The sequence below is a fragment of the Haliotis rufescens genome, unplaced genomic scaffold (genome assembly GCF_023055435.1).
Source record: "Haliotis rufescens isolate VD_foot unplaced genomic scaffold, xgHalRufe1.0.p SCAF_21, whole genome shotgun sequence".
Lineage (NCBI taxonomy): Eukaryota > Metazoa > Mollusca > Gastropoda > Lepetellida > Haliotidae > Haliotis > Haliotis rufescens.
Window position 1 is genome coordinate 5,300,570 of NW_025963902.1, and position 17,512 is coordinate 5,318,081.

A 17,512-nucleotide genomic window follows, 5' to 3' on the forward strand; every position below is an offset into this window, starting at 1 on the left:
TATACTGACTCCGAGCCGACCAGTCCTTGTTTTTGCCTCTTAATGCCGAGCGCCAGACAGGGTAACAACATCCATCTTTTAACGTCTTTTGGTATGACGCGGCCGGGGATCGAACCCCGGACCTTCCGCTCTCCGGGCGGACGCTGTACTAGATACACTGATTCTTCACTAAAATGATGCGACTTTACTGTATTTAAAAACACAATACTTTACTCGTTGTGATATAAATGGTATCTGACAGTCACTCGTGGAGTAATCTCTGTATATAATATTTAATTTCGCTCGTCACGCCGAAGACCCGGGTTCGATTCCCGACATGGGTACAATGTGTGAAGCCCATTTCTGGTGTCCCCCGCCGTGATATTGCTGGAATATTGCTAAAAGCGGCGTAAAACCATACTCACTCACTCACTATAATATTTAATAAGGAGACAAGGAACCAAACAACGTTTACAATATTGTCACCCGTGGCGGTCAAAGGTCAGAGTTGTGCTGACTAGCCATATGCATAGCATACCTAAATGAAGATATTAGGCATTCAACTACTCAAAAGAAGTTCAGGAACACCCGATCGTTTTTCGTTTTTTCGTTTTTGTATGGTAATAATTTTTCAAGGCCATGCCAAATTAACTCAAGTTATATGAAACACATGGTGTGTTCTTTACTCAATTCACAGATGCAGCCGTGAAAAGTTTATGACGGACGGACAGATGGCGGACAAAGTACTGCAATACGAGCTCACTTGAACTTTTAGGTCAGGTGAGCTAAACACAGACACTGACATGTGACTAGGTAAGCCAACTCCAAACATCACGTCATGTGACTAACATACACACATCCTGTAGACCCACGTGCACTTCATGCTGTGATCTATGTACATCATTCCTGTGACCCACAATCCGTTCATCCTGTGACTACACCAAAGTATCCTCTTCACTCCCTTCAAACAGCCATCTGCACACTGAATTATTTGATAGGCATTACTTAGAAGTTAAGGATCTAAACCGAAACGTCGCCTTTACAGTCTTAAAGTAGTTGGTATCCATAAATTTGTCTGCTTTTGTCATCCATCTGCACTCTGACCCGTCGGTGCTTGTACACACGTTCCAGCATGTGTGTGCACACTTCACAATCAAGGTCTATTCACGCACACAAAGTCCCTCATCTTCACCTCCACACGGGTCACCCTCTTCACATCCCCACAGGGAATCCTCTTCACATCCCCACAGGGAACCCTCTTCACATCAACACAGGGAACCCTCTTCACATCAACACAGTCAATCCTCTTCACATCCCCACAGGGAACCCTCTTCACATCCCCACAGGGAACCCTCTTCACATCCCCACAGGGAACCCTCTTCACATCAACACAGTCAATCCTCTTCACATCCCCACAGGGAACCCTCTTCACATCCCCACAGGGAACCCTCTTCACATCCCCACAGGGAACCCTCTTCACATCAACACAGTCAATCCTCTTCACATCCCCACAGGGAACCCTCTTCACCTCCACACGGGTCACCCTCTTCACATCAACACAGGGAACCCTCTTCACATCAACGCAGTCAATCCTCTTCACATCCCCACAGGGAACCCTCTTCACATCAACACAGGGAACCCTCTTCACATCCCCACAGGGAGCCCTCTTCACATCAACGCAGTCAATCCTCTTCACATCCCCACAGTGAACCCTCTTCACATCAACACAGTCAATCCTCTTCACATCCCCACAGTGAACCCTCTTAACATCAACACAAGGAACCCTCTTCACATCCCCACAGGGAGCCCTCTTCACATCCAACACAGTCAATCCTCTTCACATCCCCACAGTGAACCCTCTTGACATCCAACACAGTCAATCCTCTTCACATCCCCACAGGGAACTCTCTTCACATCAACGCAGTCAATCCTCTTCACATCCCCACAGGGAACCCTCTTCACATCAACACAGTCAATCCTCTTCACATCCCCACAGGGAACCCTCTTCACATCAACACAGTCAATCCTCTTCACATCCCCACAGGGAACCCTCTTCACATCAACACAGGGAACCCTCTTCACATCCCCACAGGGAACCCTCTTCACATCCAACACAGTCAATCCTCTTCACATCCCCACAGGGAACCCTCTTCATATTCCCACAGTCAATCCTCTTCACATCAACACAGTGAATCCTCTTCACATCCAACACAGTGAATACTGCTCACATCCCCAGTCAATACTCTTCACACACCCACAGTCAACACATCTTCACATCAACACAGTGAATCCTCTTCACATTCCCACAGCGAATCCTCTTCACATCCCCACAGCGAATCTTCTTAACATCAACACATACCACCCTCTTCACACCCAAACAGTTCCCTATCTTCACAACTAGACAATCCTCTTCAACTCATTGCAGATCAGTCCCTGCTCCCACACAGACTATGCTTTGGGCACACATTTCGGTTTGTAAACGGAGATACGACCTTGCCAGTCAACCACACACAGCTCGTCGCGCAGACTCAAACAAACAGATGTCGGTTTCCTGATGCCATTCTTCTCACAAAGCACTTTTTCACATCTGACGGTGGTCCCCACATGAACTCGATACACCGCATTGTCGTCGTGGTCGACCACGTAGATGCTCCCGGAAGACCTGTGACAACACAATCCACCAAGACTGACGAACTTCCGGTCACCCAAAGGCGTGAAGGAAAAGCTCTTCTCCCCCACCTTCCTGCCATTCTTAGTCTTGATGTCATACCCAACCAGACTCTTCTGCAGCGTATCGGCGACCACAAAGGTATCGGTTGTCACACCACACATGTGATTCGGGGTACAGATGGCCCAGCACTGCTGGCTGTTCTCGAGTAAGCAGTGCCTTCTGGTCACCTGAAAACGATTGTCAACTTGGACCATGTCGATCCTGGCTGGTCTGATGGAACTTCCGGTGAGCAGCGTGTTGGTGGTCAGCATCGCCACACTTCGGACGTTGACCTCAGTGTCAATAATGCGCAAAAAATACAATTCCGGGATGGAAATGAAGATAATCTTGCCCTTGTTAAGAAGGTTGACCACGACACAGTCCTCTAGAGATTCGTCCAGCGGTGCCACTGATGTCGGTTTCCCATCCACCTTGACCTTTGTATAGGTTTTGCAACCTTGGAAGAACCCCTCCCAGAGAAGAACATGGCTGTTGTTATAGTCTGTGATAACGATAGTGTTTGCTTTAGATAGACAACACACGTCCGAAAACTGCCTGTCTATGGAGGTTCTGTAAAGGCCAACCCTTTCCATCGTGTCCGAATCAACATAGTAGGCGGGCATTTCATGTCGGTTTAAGTCATTAGAACTGTGACTCTTCGTAGTGCACAGGGGGTTCATGTTGACTTGCAATTTAACTTCAGAATAAAAATCATGTGTTGGATAGGAAAGCGCCATGCCTCCATATGGGAAACTGTGTCGAATATGGTCGTTGCTTTTACCTGTTTCTATCAGTGAACGCCGAGGGGCGTATCGTGACGGGTGCTGGCTTTGTAATGCAACTGGCTCCATGGACGGGTTCAATACAGATGGAGCAGCTGTGCTGCTGTCCTCTGCATCCTCATCCTGGTGTTGGCCATTATCTGGGTTTGGTCCAGCAGGAAGGACCTCCAGGGAACCACTATCTTCGGGCACATTGTCTTGATTCGACATAGAGCTTCTGACAGGAGATGGGTTTACAGACAGAGGACACACATTTTCAGCTTGATCAACGGCCTGTGGAAGAAGATATTCTATCATATTCTGTACCATGAAGTTGTTTTGAATACCTTCCACCCACTGGCTTAAGGGCATTTCAAAGCTTTTAATAAAGTAGAACTGGTTGCACAATGGGCAGGGAAATCCGTGCTTCCTTCTGGCACGAAATGCATCCTGGGATTGTATGTAGGAGTCTAGACAGTGACGGCAGAAGGTATGGAGACATGGCAGGCACTTGGGGTGACTGTACATCTCGAAACAAATCGGACATGTTAAAAACTTTTCTCCTATCTTCTTTGTTGTAGGAGTAAGGCGGTTGGTTGTCGAGACGGGCGACTGCGCATGCTGGCTGGCCGCTGCTGTATTCAAGGGACTCACTGGGTTGGCTGACGATGCATGTTGATCGCTCCCAGAAACAGGAACAGCATCCACAGATGGAGCGCTCTCGGCCATGATGGCGCTGCAAAAAAACATTGAGCAGAACATCAGTAAAATCTACACACAAAAAACATTTAAAAAGTACGGCGCTTATTACAAAGAATAAGGGAAACGTGTTGAACAGACTCAGATGTGGTCATTAACTTACATAGTCCTGTGGACCTCATCGATCCTCAGAGGACCTCAAAAGTAAGGAAAAGTAAGGAGTAAGGAAAGGCTAGATATTCAAGGAGCAGGTGTTTAGTCTGTCCTCCATTTTAGTTTGGTATGTTTAGTATCTGCCAGCATTTTTCGACCATTTCGACCTCATTCAATAATATCATTCTCAGAGACATTCAAGGCATAGGAATAAGGCAATCCCACGTATCTTCTCCAGAACGATTAAATCTATCAGGACTTATATTTATGTGTAAGGACTCAATCACTACGTCCTGTGTGTCACTCTGAGCATGTCAACAAAGAAAGTATATCTTTCTTGTCTTTAAAGGGCATTTAGAAGTGAAACTTATAAGGAAGAGAATACATGGATGTCAACTTCTTTATTATGAGGAACACAACGTTTCGGAGTATATGCTTACTCCTTCATCAGGTGATCTCGAGGCAGGAGTAAGCATATACTCCAAAACGTTGTGTTCCTCATAATAAAGAAATTGACATCCATATATTCTCTTCCTTATCATTAATTTAGTATCACGTGATAGTCGTAGACCAAACTGTTTTTGCTGTTCTTCCCTGAAGATTCGGGGTAGAATAGGTCTTCAGCAACCCATGCTTGCCATAAAAGGCGACTACGCTTGTCGTAAGAGGCGACTAACGGGATCGGACTTGGTTGATGCATGTCATCGATCCCATTTGCGTGGATCGATGCTCATGATATCAATCAATTTTTGCTTTATTTGCAGAAGACTTGTACTGAAAAGGGTTTGTTCTCCTTTGACTGTGTCATGAAATAATCGTCACCAGTCTTGTGATCGCCCACCAGGGTCAACTTTGTATACCCAAAGATGCACACTTACAGAGGTGTGTTTTATTATCAAGTATAGATGGACATAGTCACAATGTGTCGGAAACATTCATAATTGTGGCCCTGTGGACATCGAAGGTAAAGGCTGCTAGACCACAACCTGTGTCCACCGCTGACGCCAGATGAAGCCGTAAAATCTGAATGGATTGCTTGACAGTACAAAGCTTCGTTTATCTATGGTTGTTTGCCCTCAATCACATATAAATATATAATAACTGTGTGCGTCTCATGGCTACACACTTGTTTGCATTCTGTGTTCCCCGTCTATAATCGATCCTTGTCTGCCTGTCAAGCTACAGTGCATACTTTGAGGTAAGAAATTCGGCTAGTGAGACATCTGCCGGAGCCAGGTCCTTGACAACCATGGAAACCTCGAGATTGAAAAAGTTCACACTTTGTACTTTGAGCAATTTGTATGCATTGGTAAATATGCTTCAAATAGGCAGTACTTGATGAAACTGGTCTCTGTGGTATATATGTACATAGCCAGCTGCGTGTTGTTAAATATTGGATAACATTATTAAAGATGGAAGCTCATAGGTACACATTTCAATGTTACAAAATGCTAAAGCAATTAGATGGTGAAGGGAAAACGAATTGGGTGTCTGGTGTAAGAAGCATATTATTTTATACTGGATTTTCTTTTGTATGGATATCACAAGACACTGGTAATGAAAAACTATTTTTACATACATTTAAACAAAGATTATTAGATGTATTTCAACAAAACTGGCACCAACAAGTTTCCTCTGCACACTTTCTCAAGCATTATGCTGGTATCAAAAATCTGTTACAACCAGAAGAATATTTCAGTATATTACAAGATAAAACTCTATCGAGAGCTCTTTGTAAATTTAGAATATCTCTCCATAACTTCCCTGTCAATAAATATCGTAGAACCAAGGATAGTGATTTTGTAAATTCTATATGTTCAAACTGTACCAACCAGGAGATTGAAGACAAGTTTCATGTTCTTTTTATATGTGAAAAATATAAAACGTTGAGATTAAAGTTTCTATCAAATTTAGATATTACACACAAAAACAATCAATTAATGATCAGTTTGTTGCATTCGACCAATGATGATGTTATCAAATCTTTAGCAATATATTTAAAACATGTATTTAGACTCAGGTGAATATATTATATATGTTCAAGATCACGTTGATTTTTATGTATCTGTTACTGTACTATGGGCCATATGGCCTTGCATACTGAATAAACATTACTGTCTGTCTGTCTGTCTGAATCCTCGAGATGGCATTTTATAACTGGGACCTTTTTTACCTCATCCCACTGTTAACAGCTTGTATGCCTTGTGGTTAGGCACACCCTCTGTGGTAATATGGGGGTTGCATAATACCCCAGGTAGCGAATAATCTTGAAACAACAGAATGGCCTTCATCGTATTAGCAGGAACATTTAGATTGACGTTCTATAGGGTGTCACTTATGTCCTTGTGAATCGTTCTGTGCCTCAGGACCCGATCACATAGGATGGCCTTGCGCCCAGCGTACTGACTGCGGATTGCCTTGCAAGCTCAAGCTCTGTCATCATTTAAAACTCCAGGGAGATAGTTTCGATAGCAACAAAATGGCGGCGCCCAGTCGTCTGATCGATAATCAAGATCTATATTGTAATAAAACTGGTCGTACAACGCGAAGTGCATCAAATCACATAAGCTCCTTGATTAAGAACATGAAAAGATTGGGAAAAATATCTGTCGACGCCCAGTTGACGGGACACCTGTTGTGCAAATCCTGCAATCGACCGAAATCTGCACGGCAGTCGCCATATTGTTTACGAACCAGATGTCGATTTCGTTACGCGATTTATGATTGGACTATACATACTCGTTAGGCCAGCCAAAATATAACTCAGAATGTCCAGTCCAGTTAGACAAGGGAGGAAACTGGAGTTTTATAGACAGTTACCTCCCTTGCCTCTGGAAAATGCATATTTAAAGGGCACTGATCTTAAGCAATTCCCCGGGACTGGTTGTTGTCTTTGTTATTGTTTTTCCCCCGTGAGTACCCGGATGATACGCAACGCAACTGAGCGTGACAAGAGACTGGGCTACCGTCTGCAAGGTCAGCTAAATAAATGCGGAGGCAATATTTGTTTTACTCATTTTTGAAAACTGATTGGTGGACCGTGGTCTATAAAGATTTCGGTAAAGGGCGCATGTTAATTAATTCCTTCATCCTAAACAAACAGACGTAAAGAACGACGGAGCTCATCGGATGTCGTCATTTGGAAATACCCTGATTGTTATAGTTTAATAATAAAAAAAGTATGCATGCATTGAAAGCATTTTCGGATTTCGGATTGCGTCGATAATACGATTGCTACTCCCTTGTTGTCATCCACGTTTTCTCGTATAACCCTACACTTGTATGCAATGCTTATAATAATTTAAGAGCTGAATACATTCCTCCTAAAAATTTTACAACCCCTTCTAAAAATAAATTTAATGCTCTTATGTCATCCACTAACTCTAAAATCATACGAAATCTAGCAGTCTACGTCTACAAAGCTTTTCGACTTCGTTCATTACATACAGTCTAAATATTTATTTGTGTATATGCATGTGTATGAATGTGTATGGATATGGCTGTATATGTAAACTAGTGGTAATTCTTTTTTCTCCCTCTCTCTGTAAATACTTCTGTGTAATAGGCCTACGGCCTAACACATTTTGTGAATAAACAATATTATATTACTCCCTTGTTGTCATCCACGTTTTCTGGTATAACCCTAAACTTGTGTATTCGTTGCCATTCACTTGATGCTCAGTTAATGAATTTATTACAGGTATAATTAGTTGTAGCACCACTCAGAATACCTGACAAAGGTTCCCATTTGGCATTAATTGTGTCTGGGGTAATTATTCAATCTAAATCCAGGTTTGAAGTGAGGTGAAATGTGTGTTATGTAATATGCACGTGGCAGCCCAGCAAGAGGTAAATGATCAGTTGATTTACTTTCTTGTAAATCAACGGATCATTCCTAGTCATCAAAGGATTAACAGAAAATACGTTGATTGATTAATCACTGTTATCTTGCACAGTGGATATGTCAAAAGTGAGCGTTTACATGTCTCGGTTTACTAAAACAAAGGGAATACACCCACATCATGGCGTGAAGTGCTGATGTAAAAACAACATACTTTGTTCAAAGGGTTAACTGATAATACGTTGATTGATTGTTCATTCTTATCTAACTCAACGGATTTTTTTAGGAACCGAGGACGTTATGAAAATAGTTGTCACGTGGGTTTTCTCAGCCGACCTTTGAGACTTGACAGCTACATGAAACACCTGAAACAATCTAAGTGATCAGTTGAGAAACGAACACGGGTTATAAAATCCGATATATATTTTAAAATATTTGATTGTTTACATTGAGACACGTGACATCGAATAAGTTTCTTTGTACAGCTGCAGACGTGTGGGATATTGTTCCTTTGTGTGGATATTCACGGATACATTCCTCGAACAAGGAAGCTGCCTAAAATTATACACATAAATTTGGTAGGTTGCAATTGTGATATTTGCATTTTGTTTTCCTTCATTTGCTGTAGCATTGGACAGATTCATTCTTGTTCCTCTACGTCTTGGTTGGGAAATATTTCGATATTTCGATGCGCAAGTCTTTTCCTTTGTAAGCGTGTAAATATTTCAGTCATTTTGACTGAAAAATCTGACAGATTGACTAAAATTGATTAAGACGTTCAAAAGGGCCTAAAAACATCACACTAGATTATTATGTAGGATTAGAAGCCAAACAATATAGAAATGTACTTTTCATCGTAACATTTTCAGTCTCTTGGTGATGATATAAAAATGTTTGGAATTCGTTGCCATATTAATACAGATGGACATTTTTCAGTCAATTTGTAAAATAACTGAATATTCAGGCGTTTAATAAATGTCCTAAGTGAAAATTTTGCACTTTTTGACTGTAAAAATATAAACACGATAAAATAAGCAATGCTCAGGAGAAATATTTACTTTTTTACTAATTTGTGTTGCAAGTCAAAATAGTGTAAACGAAAATCGCACAATTACCAAGCAAGTGACATATCAAAACTTCGTCACCATTACCGATGCTACCCACATAGATACCTACATTTCCTTATTATTTCCAAAACTGTATTTCATTTTGTTGATCAATGTGACCATACGCCCTTATACTATCAATACAAAGTGACAAATGCGCTTACGAATTGCGCAGCACAGGTCGCGAACTAGTCTACGTTTCTGCTATATCATCCGGGTACTCACGGGGAAAAAACAATAACAAAGGCAACAACCAGTCCCGGAGAACTGCTTAAGATCAGTGCTCCTTTAAAGGGAAACAACACTCCAGGCTTGAAAGTATTGAAATATGAATGGTTTTTTTCTTCGCGGATTCAAAATTTGCACATTATGGACTATAATTTCGACTGGTTTCGACTAGTGTTCAGCGCTATTCTCGTTGCGCAGCGCGAAGCGACACATCTATTAGGGTATCGAAGAATGAGCCGTATATCATACGAAAGTGATACAATAAAGAGTGAGTTAGTTGGTTGTCAAGTTTCATTGGTCAGCTGAGATAGCATACGTGACAACTATTTTCATAATGTCCACGGTTCTTCAAAAAGATCCACTGAGTTTGATAACAATGAGCAATCAGTCAACGTATTATCAGCTGATCCTTTTAACAAAGTATGTTGCTGTTACATCGGCACTTCACGCCCAGACATGAGTGTATTCCGTCTGCTTTAGTAAACCTACACGAAAACACTTACTTTTGATAAATCCGCTGTGCAAGACAACAGTGATTAAGCAATCAACGTATTATGGGCTAATCCTTGGATCGATGTTTTATGCGACTCAACTGATCATTCCTCTCTTGCTGCGCTGCCACGTGCAAATGACTTAACACGTAACACATCCACTGCATCAGATCTGGGCCCACTTGCACAAAGCGATCTTAGTGCTAAGATGATCTTACTCCCATACTCTAACTAGGGTTACAATAGTCTTAGCACTAAGATCGTTTTGTGCAAGTGGGACCTGGATTTATAACCCAATCGTAGATTAAATAATTACCCCAGACATAATTCGAACCACTGAGTGCTTTATTACCTTGACACTCTCATAGGCAGCGGTGACCGTTATTGAGATATTTTGCACTCTTTTTCAGGTAATACGAGTAGTTCCACCACTAATTATACTTGTAATAAAGTCATTAACTGGGCATCAAGTGAATGACGACAAATACACAAGTGGAGGGTTATATACCAGGGATGGCAAGAAGGGAGTAGTTTTATATGCAATTTGCCTGAAAGATAAGGGCCATTGTTACATAAATAACACGTACACGTATTTTCTGTATAGCAAACTACATAACTGCACATACACATTTAAACACGCAGATGAATTTGCAAGGTGAAAGGTTATGGTCAGCATCATCCAATCAAATGCAAGGATTCAAGGGGATTAACCCTCGCTGTCAACGAGGTTGTCCAGTTGGTCCCTCACTGGTCAGAAGCCCGGTTTGTAGGGTCGCTGTAGACTAACATCTGGGCCCACTTGCACAAAGCGATCTTAGCGCTAAGACTATTGTAAGCCTATGTTAAAGTATGGGCGGTACGATCATCTAAGCGCTAAGATCGCTTTGTGCAAGTGGGCCCTGGTCTCTGAAATGAACATATCGTACAGAAAAAAACAGTCCGGTTATCTTAATAAAAATATAATAAAAGGGAGCCCAGTGACTATCTTCATTTCAGATGCTGCAGTAATATATAGACTTGCCAAACATCATAGACTTGCATGGGCTGTATTTGATATATATTTGTATCAGGGTCTGTAAGACAGACTAGGGTCGCTGTCGCGAATTGGATTCTGGTGATAACGCGGGCTAATTAAAATGGCGCCGGCTAGACGACTGAAAGTTGGAGTGTTGTTTCCCTTTAAATCAAACACTTTGATTAAAAGGAAGCCATTCCCCTATAATCTGAAAATAGACTATCACAAGTGTTTGGCCTTTGTTTGGTCCGACTAAAAATTAAAAACATCACAGATATATAATCAAATGTGTTTTCATCTATAGTATTTTATCTACCGACTACAACTTTATGTCACATTTCACTGTATTTTAAACGAACGCGTAGGTTAAAGTTCAGCCCTTATACCGTATTGTCTCAAGAAAATCTTTGTCACACGTGTTTAGTCCTGGGTGTCAAAATGGACTTACACGTCACAAATGGACCACGGTGGGTTTTTTAATACATAGACGGCTTGGTCTGGGCATTTAAAGGCAACACCAGCCTCACAGAGGTATCATGGAAAGTGTTGAATAGAAAATACTATAATACCTACTTAAGTTTCGCATATCATGATATGTATAGCAAACACGTTGCTCAAAGTGAAGCCCTTTTTTCCCATACTCTCAACATTGTCTCTATCACCAGAAAGCCCAGAAATGGGCTTCACACATTATACCCATGTCGGGAATCGAACCCGGGTCTTCGGCGTGACGAGCGAACGCTTTAACCCACTAGGCTACCCGACAAGAAAAAAGAACTTATTTATCGATATTGCTGGTCATAGCAACTGCACGTTTTGTTACATTATAGTATTCTGACAGTTTAAGTTGAATATTTTGAAAAGTTGTCAGTCTTTTTTGTTTATTTTCATAAATGAGTTTTTAACAAATATAACCAATATCATATTTAAAGGGTCATTATTTCTTTCCGGGAAACCAAGAAATATGTTCTTCTTGTTAAGAACGATTTTTAGACCGTGGTGGTGAAAGCACAAAGTTGCTCAACGTGAAACCCTCTTCCCATACTATCAACATATTCTGTCTTAAAGGGCAAGTTCACACGGAAATTAACCTATTTTTCTTGTACTTTTTCCACATTAAAAGTGTTAACCTAGAAGTGTCATAGACAAAAATATAAAAATATCACAATTAATTAACATATTTTTCGCATTAAAACGATTTATATTTTTCACATTTACCAAGTGTTCTATTTCCACAACAAAAACACCATGGCTTATGCCCCTTGCAATATGACGTCATTGGTGCCAATTGATAAACATTTTGACGTCATCATGATTTGTTAGAGCCGCTTCACGTGGTGTAGGTCTAGGTGTGTGATTCTAGCGTCTCATATGCCAGCCAGCATAGTGTTATGCTGAGTCACCACTGCGCCGGAGTGTGTCGTAGGCCATGTTGTTTTACCGCAAACTGGTACTTGATATCTTTTGCGTTGAGAATAGACAGGGACCCAGTTGAATTGGCACCAATTACGTCATAATCTAAGGGGGATAACTCAGGCCTGTTTAGCTCGAAAAACGAAGGCCTCATAACGGCATATCATTTTCACACTATTGTGAGCTTCCTACTTTCACTGTGAAAAAAATGAGTGTATATTTTCAAACACAGATACTAATTAATTCTAAAATTGCGTTTTGTTTAGAAAAAGAAAGAAAGTGATTTTTGCGTGTACACTTCCCCTTTAAGTGTTCGGTCCGATTTTTTCGGTGCGTCAAAATCAACTTATACGTCACAGACATATGAAACGTGTTTTCACCTGTTGAATAGTCAGGTAAATTCCAAAATGTAGCAATATGAAATATGGCTCACTGCCAAAGATGATTGAGAAGATTGTGCAGTGAGAATCCAACATCAGGAGCTAACGGGAAGATGGAGCTAAATTTGCTAGTGGACAAACAAGATAAGTAATGCTTGTGTCGTCATCTCACATCGTTATCCCTATCATAAGACATAAATATCCCATACGCATCAATCACCATAACATGAAACCAGTTTGTTGTTTATATTACCAAATACATATCTCAAATTTCATATCAAACATCGAATTTGTTGTCATAAAGTTCGTAGAAAACTATTTTAGATTTCAACTTTTATCACTAAATCCTCATTTTGCAGAAGCCCTTTTGTTTGTGAATTTGTTGTTTAAAGCCGCTGTCAGCAATATTCCATCTATATGACGGCGGTCTGTAAATAATCGAGTCAGGACCAGACAATCAAGTGATTGACATCATGAGCATCGATCCACGCAAGTCAGCGACCCTGACCATCCGATCCGTTAGTCGCCCCTTACGGCAAGCATGGGTTGCTGAAGACCTATTCTACCCCGGATCTTCACGGGTCTATGGAATGACGAGGCAAGATAGAACACTAGTCCCGTTACTCGCCTTTACGACAAGCGCAGTCGCCTTTTATGGCAAGCATGGGTTGCTGAAGACCTATTCTACCCCGGATCTTCACGGCAAGTATGGGTTGCTGAAGACCTATTCTATCCCGGATCTTCACGGCAAGCATGGGTTGCTGAAGACCTATTATACCCCGGATCTTCACGGCAAGCATGGGTTGCTGTAGACCTATTCTACCCAGGATCTTCACGGCAAGCATGGGTTGCTGAAGACCTATTATACCCCGGATCTTCAGGGCAAGCATGGGTTGCTGAAGACCTATTATACCCCGGAACTTCACGGCAAGCATGGGTTGCTGAAGACCTATTATACCCCGGATTTTCACGGCAAGCATGGGTTGCTGAAGACCTATTATACCCCGGATCTTCACGGCAAGCATGGGTTGCTGAAGACCTATTATACCCCGGATCTTCACGGCAAGCATGGGTTGCTGAAGACCTATTCTACCCAGGATCTTCACGGATGCTTCTCGGTAGTATCAACACCAGCAGATGTAGTTATATTAATATTATGTTGATTTTAATACATCGCTAATTCGAGCTCTTGACATCAATGAATTAATTATTGATTATTTCTTCGTCTTACAAACGGATGTAAAGAGATATAAAAGGTTGTCCTATATAACGTACATAATTTAGATATAGCTACTCACAGCATTGATTTTCCCCGTCTCATAGAAGGATGTAAAGAGTTATAAAAAGGGTGTCCTAGATAGATAATAGAATTTAAATATGGCTACTCATTGCGTCTCGTTTCGTAATGACATCCGCCGAGACTATACCGTTTACAGTACAAAGACTGCTCCCATGACAAACGCTCTTTATATGCCAATACGTTTGCGTGTCGTTACCCCCGTGAAGATTCGGGTTAGAAGTGGTCTCCATCAACCCTTGCATATCATAAGAGGCGACTGACGGGATCGGGTGGTCAGGCTCGCTGACTTGGTTGATTCATGTCATCGATCCCAACTGCGTAGACCGATGTTTATGTCAATCACTGGATTGTCTTGCTCTGACTCGATTATTTACAGACCGTCGTCATATAGCTGGAATATTGCTGAGTGTGGCGTTAAACAACAAACACACAAGCAACCAGAAAACGAGCAAATAAACAAACCGCGTGGTTGCGATAAGCATTTTATCATGTGGACCAGCATCCCTTGGATAAACGCCAACAACGATTACAACGCGGTAAAGATATTTTTCATTTTGTCTCAATTAACAATGTCTGCGTTTAGTGATGAGGATAAACTGTTATCATTGTCTTTCTGTTCATAGAAGCAAGGAATGCTGGTAACCAAGGCGATACATCTATATGGATCAAGACAGCTGTACCCACAACAGGTGTCTATTTTATTTCACGTTTGGGAATTCAAACCTGCCATCACCGAGCCGTCCTTGCAAGAAGTCTATTCTTAAATAATTTGTTCAAATCACCATTTCTTCATCGTTAAAGTAATGTGGATTCTCGCAGACAGTACATATATACAACTCCGATGTACAACGAGCAATACTACGGCATATACCCGTATGCTATACCAAATGAGACGATTGATTTGCAAGAATACCTCAACCATTGTCTTTCATAAACCATATGGACATCCACGTACCCCTAGTTTTCCAAACGGCCGGTGGCGAAGAATTCGGCTGTCGATGTCGAAGAGCTGTTGAGTAATATCTCCGCCATTACGTATCCCGGTCGATAACAGCTCCTGCGAATATGTGTCAGCGCGCGACGGGTTCCGTCTCGCTCTGGTTCCAGGAACTGTTGCTGGCGTCTATGTTCATGGTATTTATAGATTAACTCTGTTTATCCATCTTTCCGTGTGTGTATGTTTGTCTGTACTGTTCCATTCGAGACTTCCGGAAGCTAATTCCCAACCGCGATGGAATTTGTGGCCAGAAATACTAAAACGTAAAATGAAACGGAGGGAAAGGTTGTTGGCTCTTCCAATAGGTCTACTTCATGGTATATTTACATGGGCAAAATGTATAACGTGTACGTACGAAGCTGATCGAAGAAACTGGGTTGGTTTGGATTCTTGTATCGTATAAATATTGGATGAGTTGGGATTAAAGCTCGTTTACATGGCACAGATTATCGCATACAATTATCTCATGCTATACGTATCGACGTGTGAAGCTTGGTCGGATACACATATCTGGCCTGTATTTATGTGTCTGTCCCAACTGTTAACTTCTAGCATCATTGTTAAGATCAGTCCCACTTGAACTGAATTCTCCCTTGGCGGTAGGGTAGCCTCGTAGTTAACGCGTTTGCTCGTCACAACGAAGTCCCGGGTTCAATTCTCCACATGGGTACAATATGAAGTCCGTTTCTGGTTTTCCCGGGGGCGGTCGGGTAGCCTAGTGGTTAAAGCGTTCGCTCGTCATGCCGAAGACCCGGGTTCGATTCCCGACATGGGTACAATGTGTGAAGCCCATTTCTGGTGGCCCCCGCCGTGATATTGCTGGAATATTGCTAAAAGCGGCGTAAAACCATACTCACTCACTCTGGTTTTCCCGGCCTTGATATTGCCAGAATATTGCTAAAAGCGGCATAAAATCGTACTCATTCATTCACTCAAATTCCCGCTGAAAGATTGGAAGAGAATGGAATAAACTCTCATCCCAAATTTAGATTCACTTTCGTATTAAAATATTTCCGTATCTGTAAAGACTTTGCATGTGTCTGTGACGGGTACAATGCTTTAGTTATATAGTCGAGCTTCAGTGTTTTGAAAAGCTTTCTTTCACCTTTAAAACCAAAACCTTTCAAAAGATATGTTTTGTCGAATGACATAATGGATAGTTTGGGACGTAATGATTCATAAATCCATACTTATGATATAGTGTAGTTGGAATCGTTCAATGGTCTCTCCTTTGAGCAGATATTTGTAAGGGAGCCGTCGGGTAGCCTAGTGGTTAAAGCGTTCGCTCGTCACGCCGAAGACCCGGGTTCGATTTGCCGACATGGGTACAATGTGTGAAGCCCCGCCGTGATATTGCTGGGATATTGCTAAAAGGTATTTGTTAGGATTATGGAAAGGATATTTTATTTGAAAAAAATGTTTATATTGAGTGAGTAAGTGAGTGAGTTAGTTACATGTTGACGTCACACCGGTAGTATTTCAGCCATATAGTGACGCGGTTCTTAATGTTCTGGGTATCGATGTTAGTCACACCAAATTCTACTGATTACAAATATCAGGCGGTAATTCATCATTAGGTTTGGGAGATGGTTACGTTTGTTTTTAATTTTTTTTAAATGTTGATTCCAGAAGATCTCACATTCTGTGGTAATTTCGATGTGTGGAGTTCGAGTCAGACAAGCTTTAATTTTGTTTGTTTGTTTGCTTGTTTAACGCAGGTGACATCAATATTTCAACCATATCGCGGCATATTTCGCCTGTCTGGATCCAGTTTGTGTTACAAGCAGTGAGTGAGTCAGTCAGTTTTTTTCCGCTTTGAACAGTATTCCAGTTATATCACGGAGTGTCAGCTTAATAATGTGTGAGGAGTGAGTGAGTGAGTTAGTGAGTTGGGTTTAACGTCGCTTTTCACAGTATTCCAGTTATATCGCGGCGTGTCAGCTTAATGTGTGAGGAAAGCCCAAAGTGATGCAGGTCTCCGACGTTTACCACTTCGGTGAAACCCACGAGCACGGGTATGGTGCTGACAAACCTAGAAACATAATCAGGGCGAACCTGGATTCGAACCCATAATCTTAGGTTTCTTGCATGCCCCATTGACGCAACTCTGCACAGCGAATCGCGGCGCCTTAGGCGACTGGGCCACCCGTGGCCCCTAATGTGTGAGGAAGTGATGCAGGTCTCAGACGTTTACCACTTTGGTGAAACCTACGAGCACGGGTATGGTACTGATACACTTAGAAATATTATCGGGACGATCCGGGATTCGATCCGATCATAGCTTTCTGGAAGGCCCAATGGACGCAACTGTTTACAGCGAGTTTCGGCGCCTTAGATGACGCATGTACTAGGCGTCTCCTTGCTAGAAGATTTTCACATACAGCACAAGGTGTGTTTAGGTATTCATCACCAGTCCGCTTAGGAATGGGGGATGGTTGG

The 17,512-nt window shown here is 41.8% G+C and overlaps 2 protein-coding genes across 3 annotated transcripts; both read right to left on the minus strand.

The window, feature by feature from the left end:
- Nucleotides 1-621: 621 nt before the first annotated feature.
- Nucleotides 622-15,418, minus strand: LOC124133374. 2 transcript variants are annotated; one of them, XR_007222570.1, is made up of 3 exons: nucleotides 15,032-15,418; nucleotides 1,918-4,186; nucleotides 622-1,507 (listed from the first exon to the last, which is right to left on the minus strand). XR_007222570.1 is itself a non-coding variant. In XM_046497760.2 (2 exons), the coding sequence occupies exon 2, from the start codon at nucleotides 4,177-4,179 to the stop codon at nucleotides 2,428-2,430; it is 1,752 nt and encodes a 583-aa protein (XP_046353716.2). In that variant the 5' UTR covers nucleotides 4,180-4,186; nucleotides 15,032-15,418; the 3' UTR covers nucleotides 1,771-2,427. The 2 variants fall into 2 exon arrangements, 1 of the variants encoding a protein (XP_046353716.2); XM_046497760.2 differs by lacking the exon at nucleotides 622-1,507 and having other exon boundaries at nucleotides 1,771-4,186.
- On the minus strand, nucleotides 1,133-2,134 carry LOC125382942 (delta-actitoxin-Amc1a-like). Its single transcript, XM_048401311.1, has 2 exons — nucleotides 2,070-2,134; nucleotides 1,133-1,814 (listed from the first exon to the last, which is right to left on the minus strand). Exons 1-2 carry the CDS (start codon nucleotides 2,132-2,134, stop codon nucleotides 1,133-1,135), a joined length of 747 nt encoding a protein of 248 aa, XP_048257268.1.
- Nucleotides 15,419-17,512: the final 2,094 nt, after the last annotated feature.

What these genes read in the sequence shown, in the direction of transcription:
- LOC124133374 (XM_046497760.2), bottom strand. Translation starts at nt 4,179, where the DNA reads ATGGCCGAGAGCGCTCCATCTGTGGATGCTGTTCCTGTTTCTGGGAGC.
- LOC125382942 (XM_048401311.1), bottom strand. Translation starts at nt 2,134, where the DNA reads ATGAAGAGGGTTCCCTGTGGGGATGTGAAGAGGATTGACTGTGTTGGA. An exon ending in GGATGTGAAGAGGGTTCCCT is followed by an intron (nt 1,815 to 2,069) that starts GTGGGGATGTGA and finishes GGGGATGTGAAG; the next exon opens with AGGATTGACTGTGTTGGATG.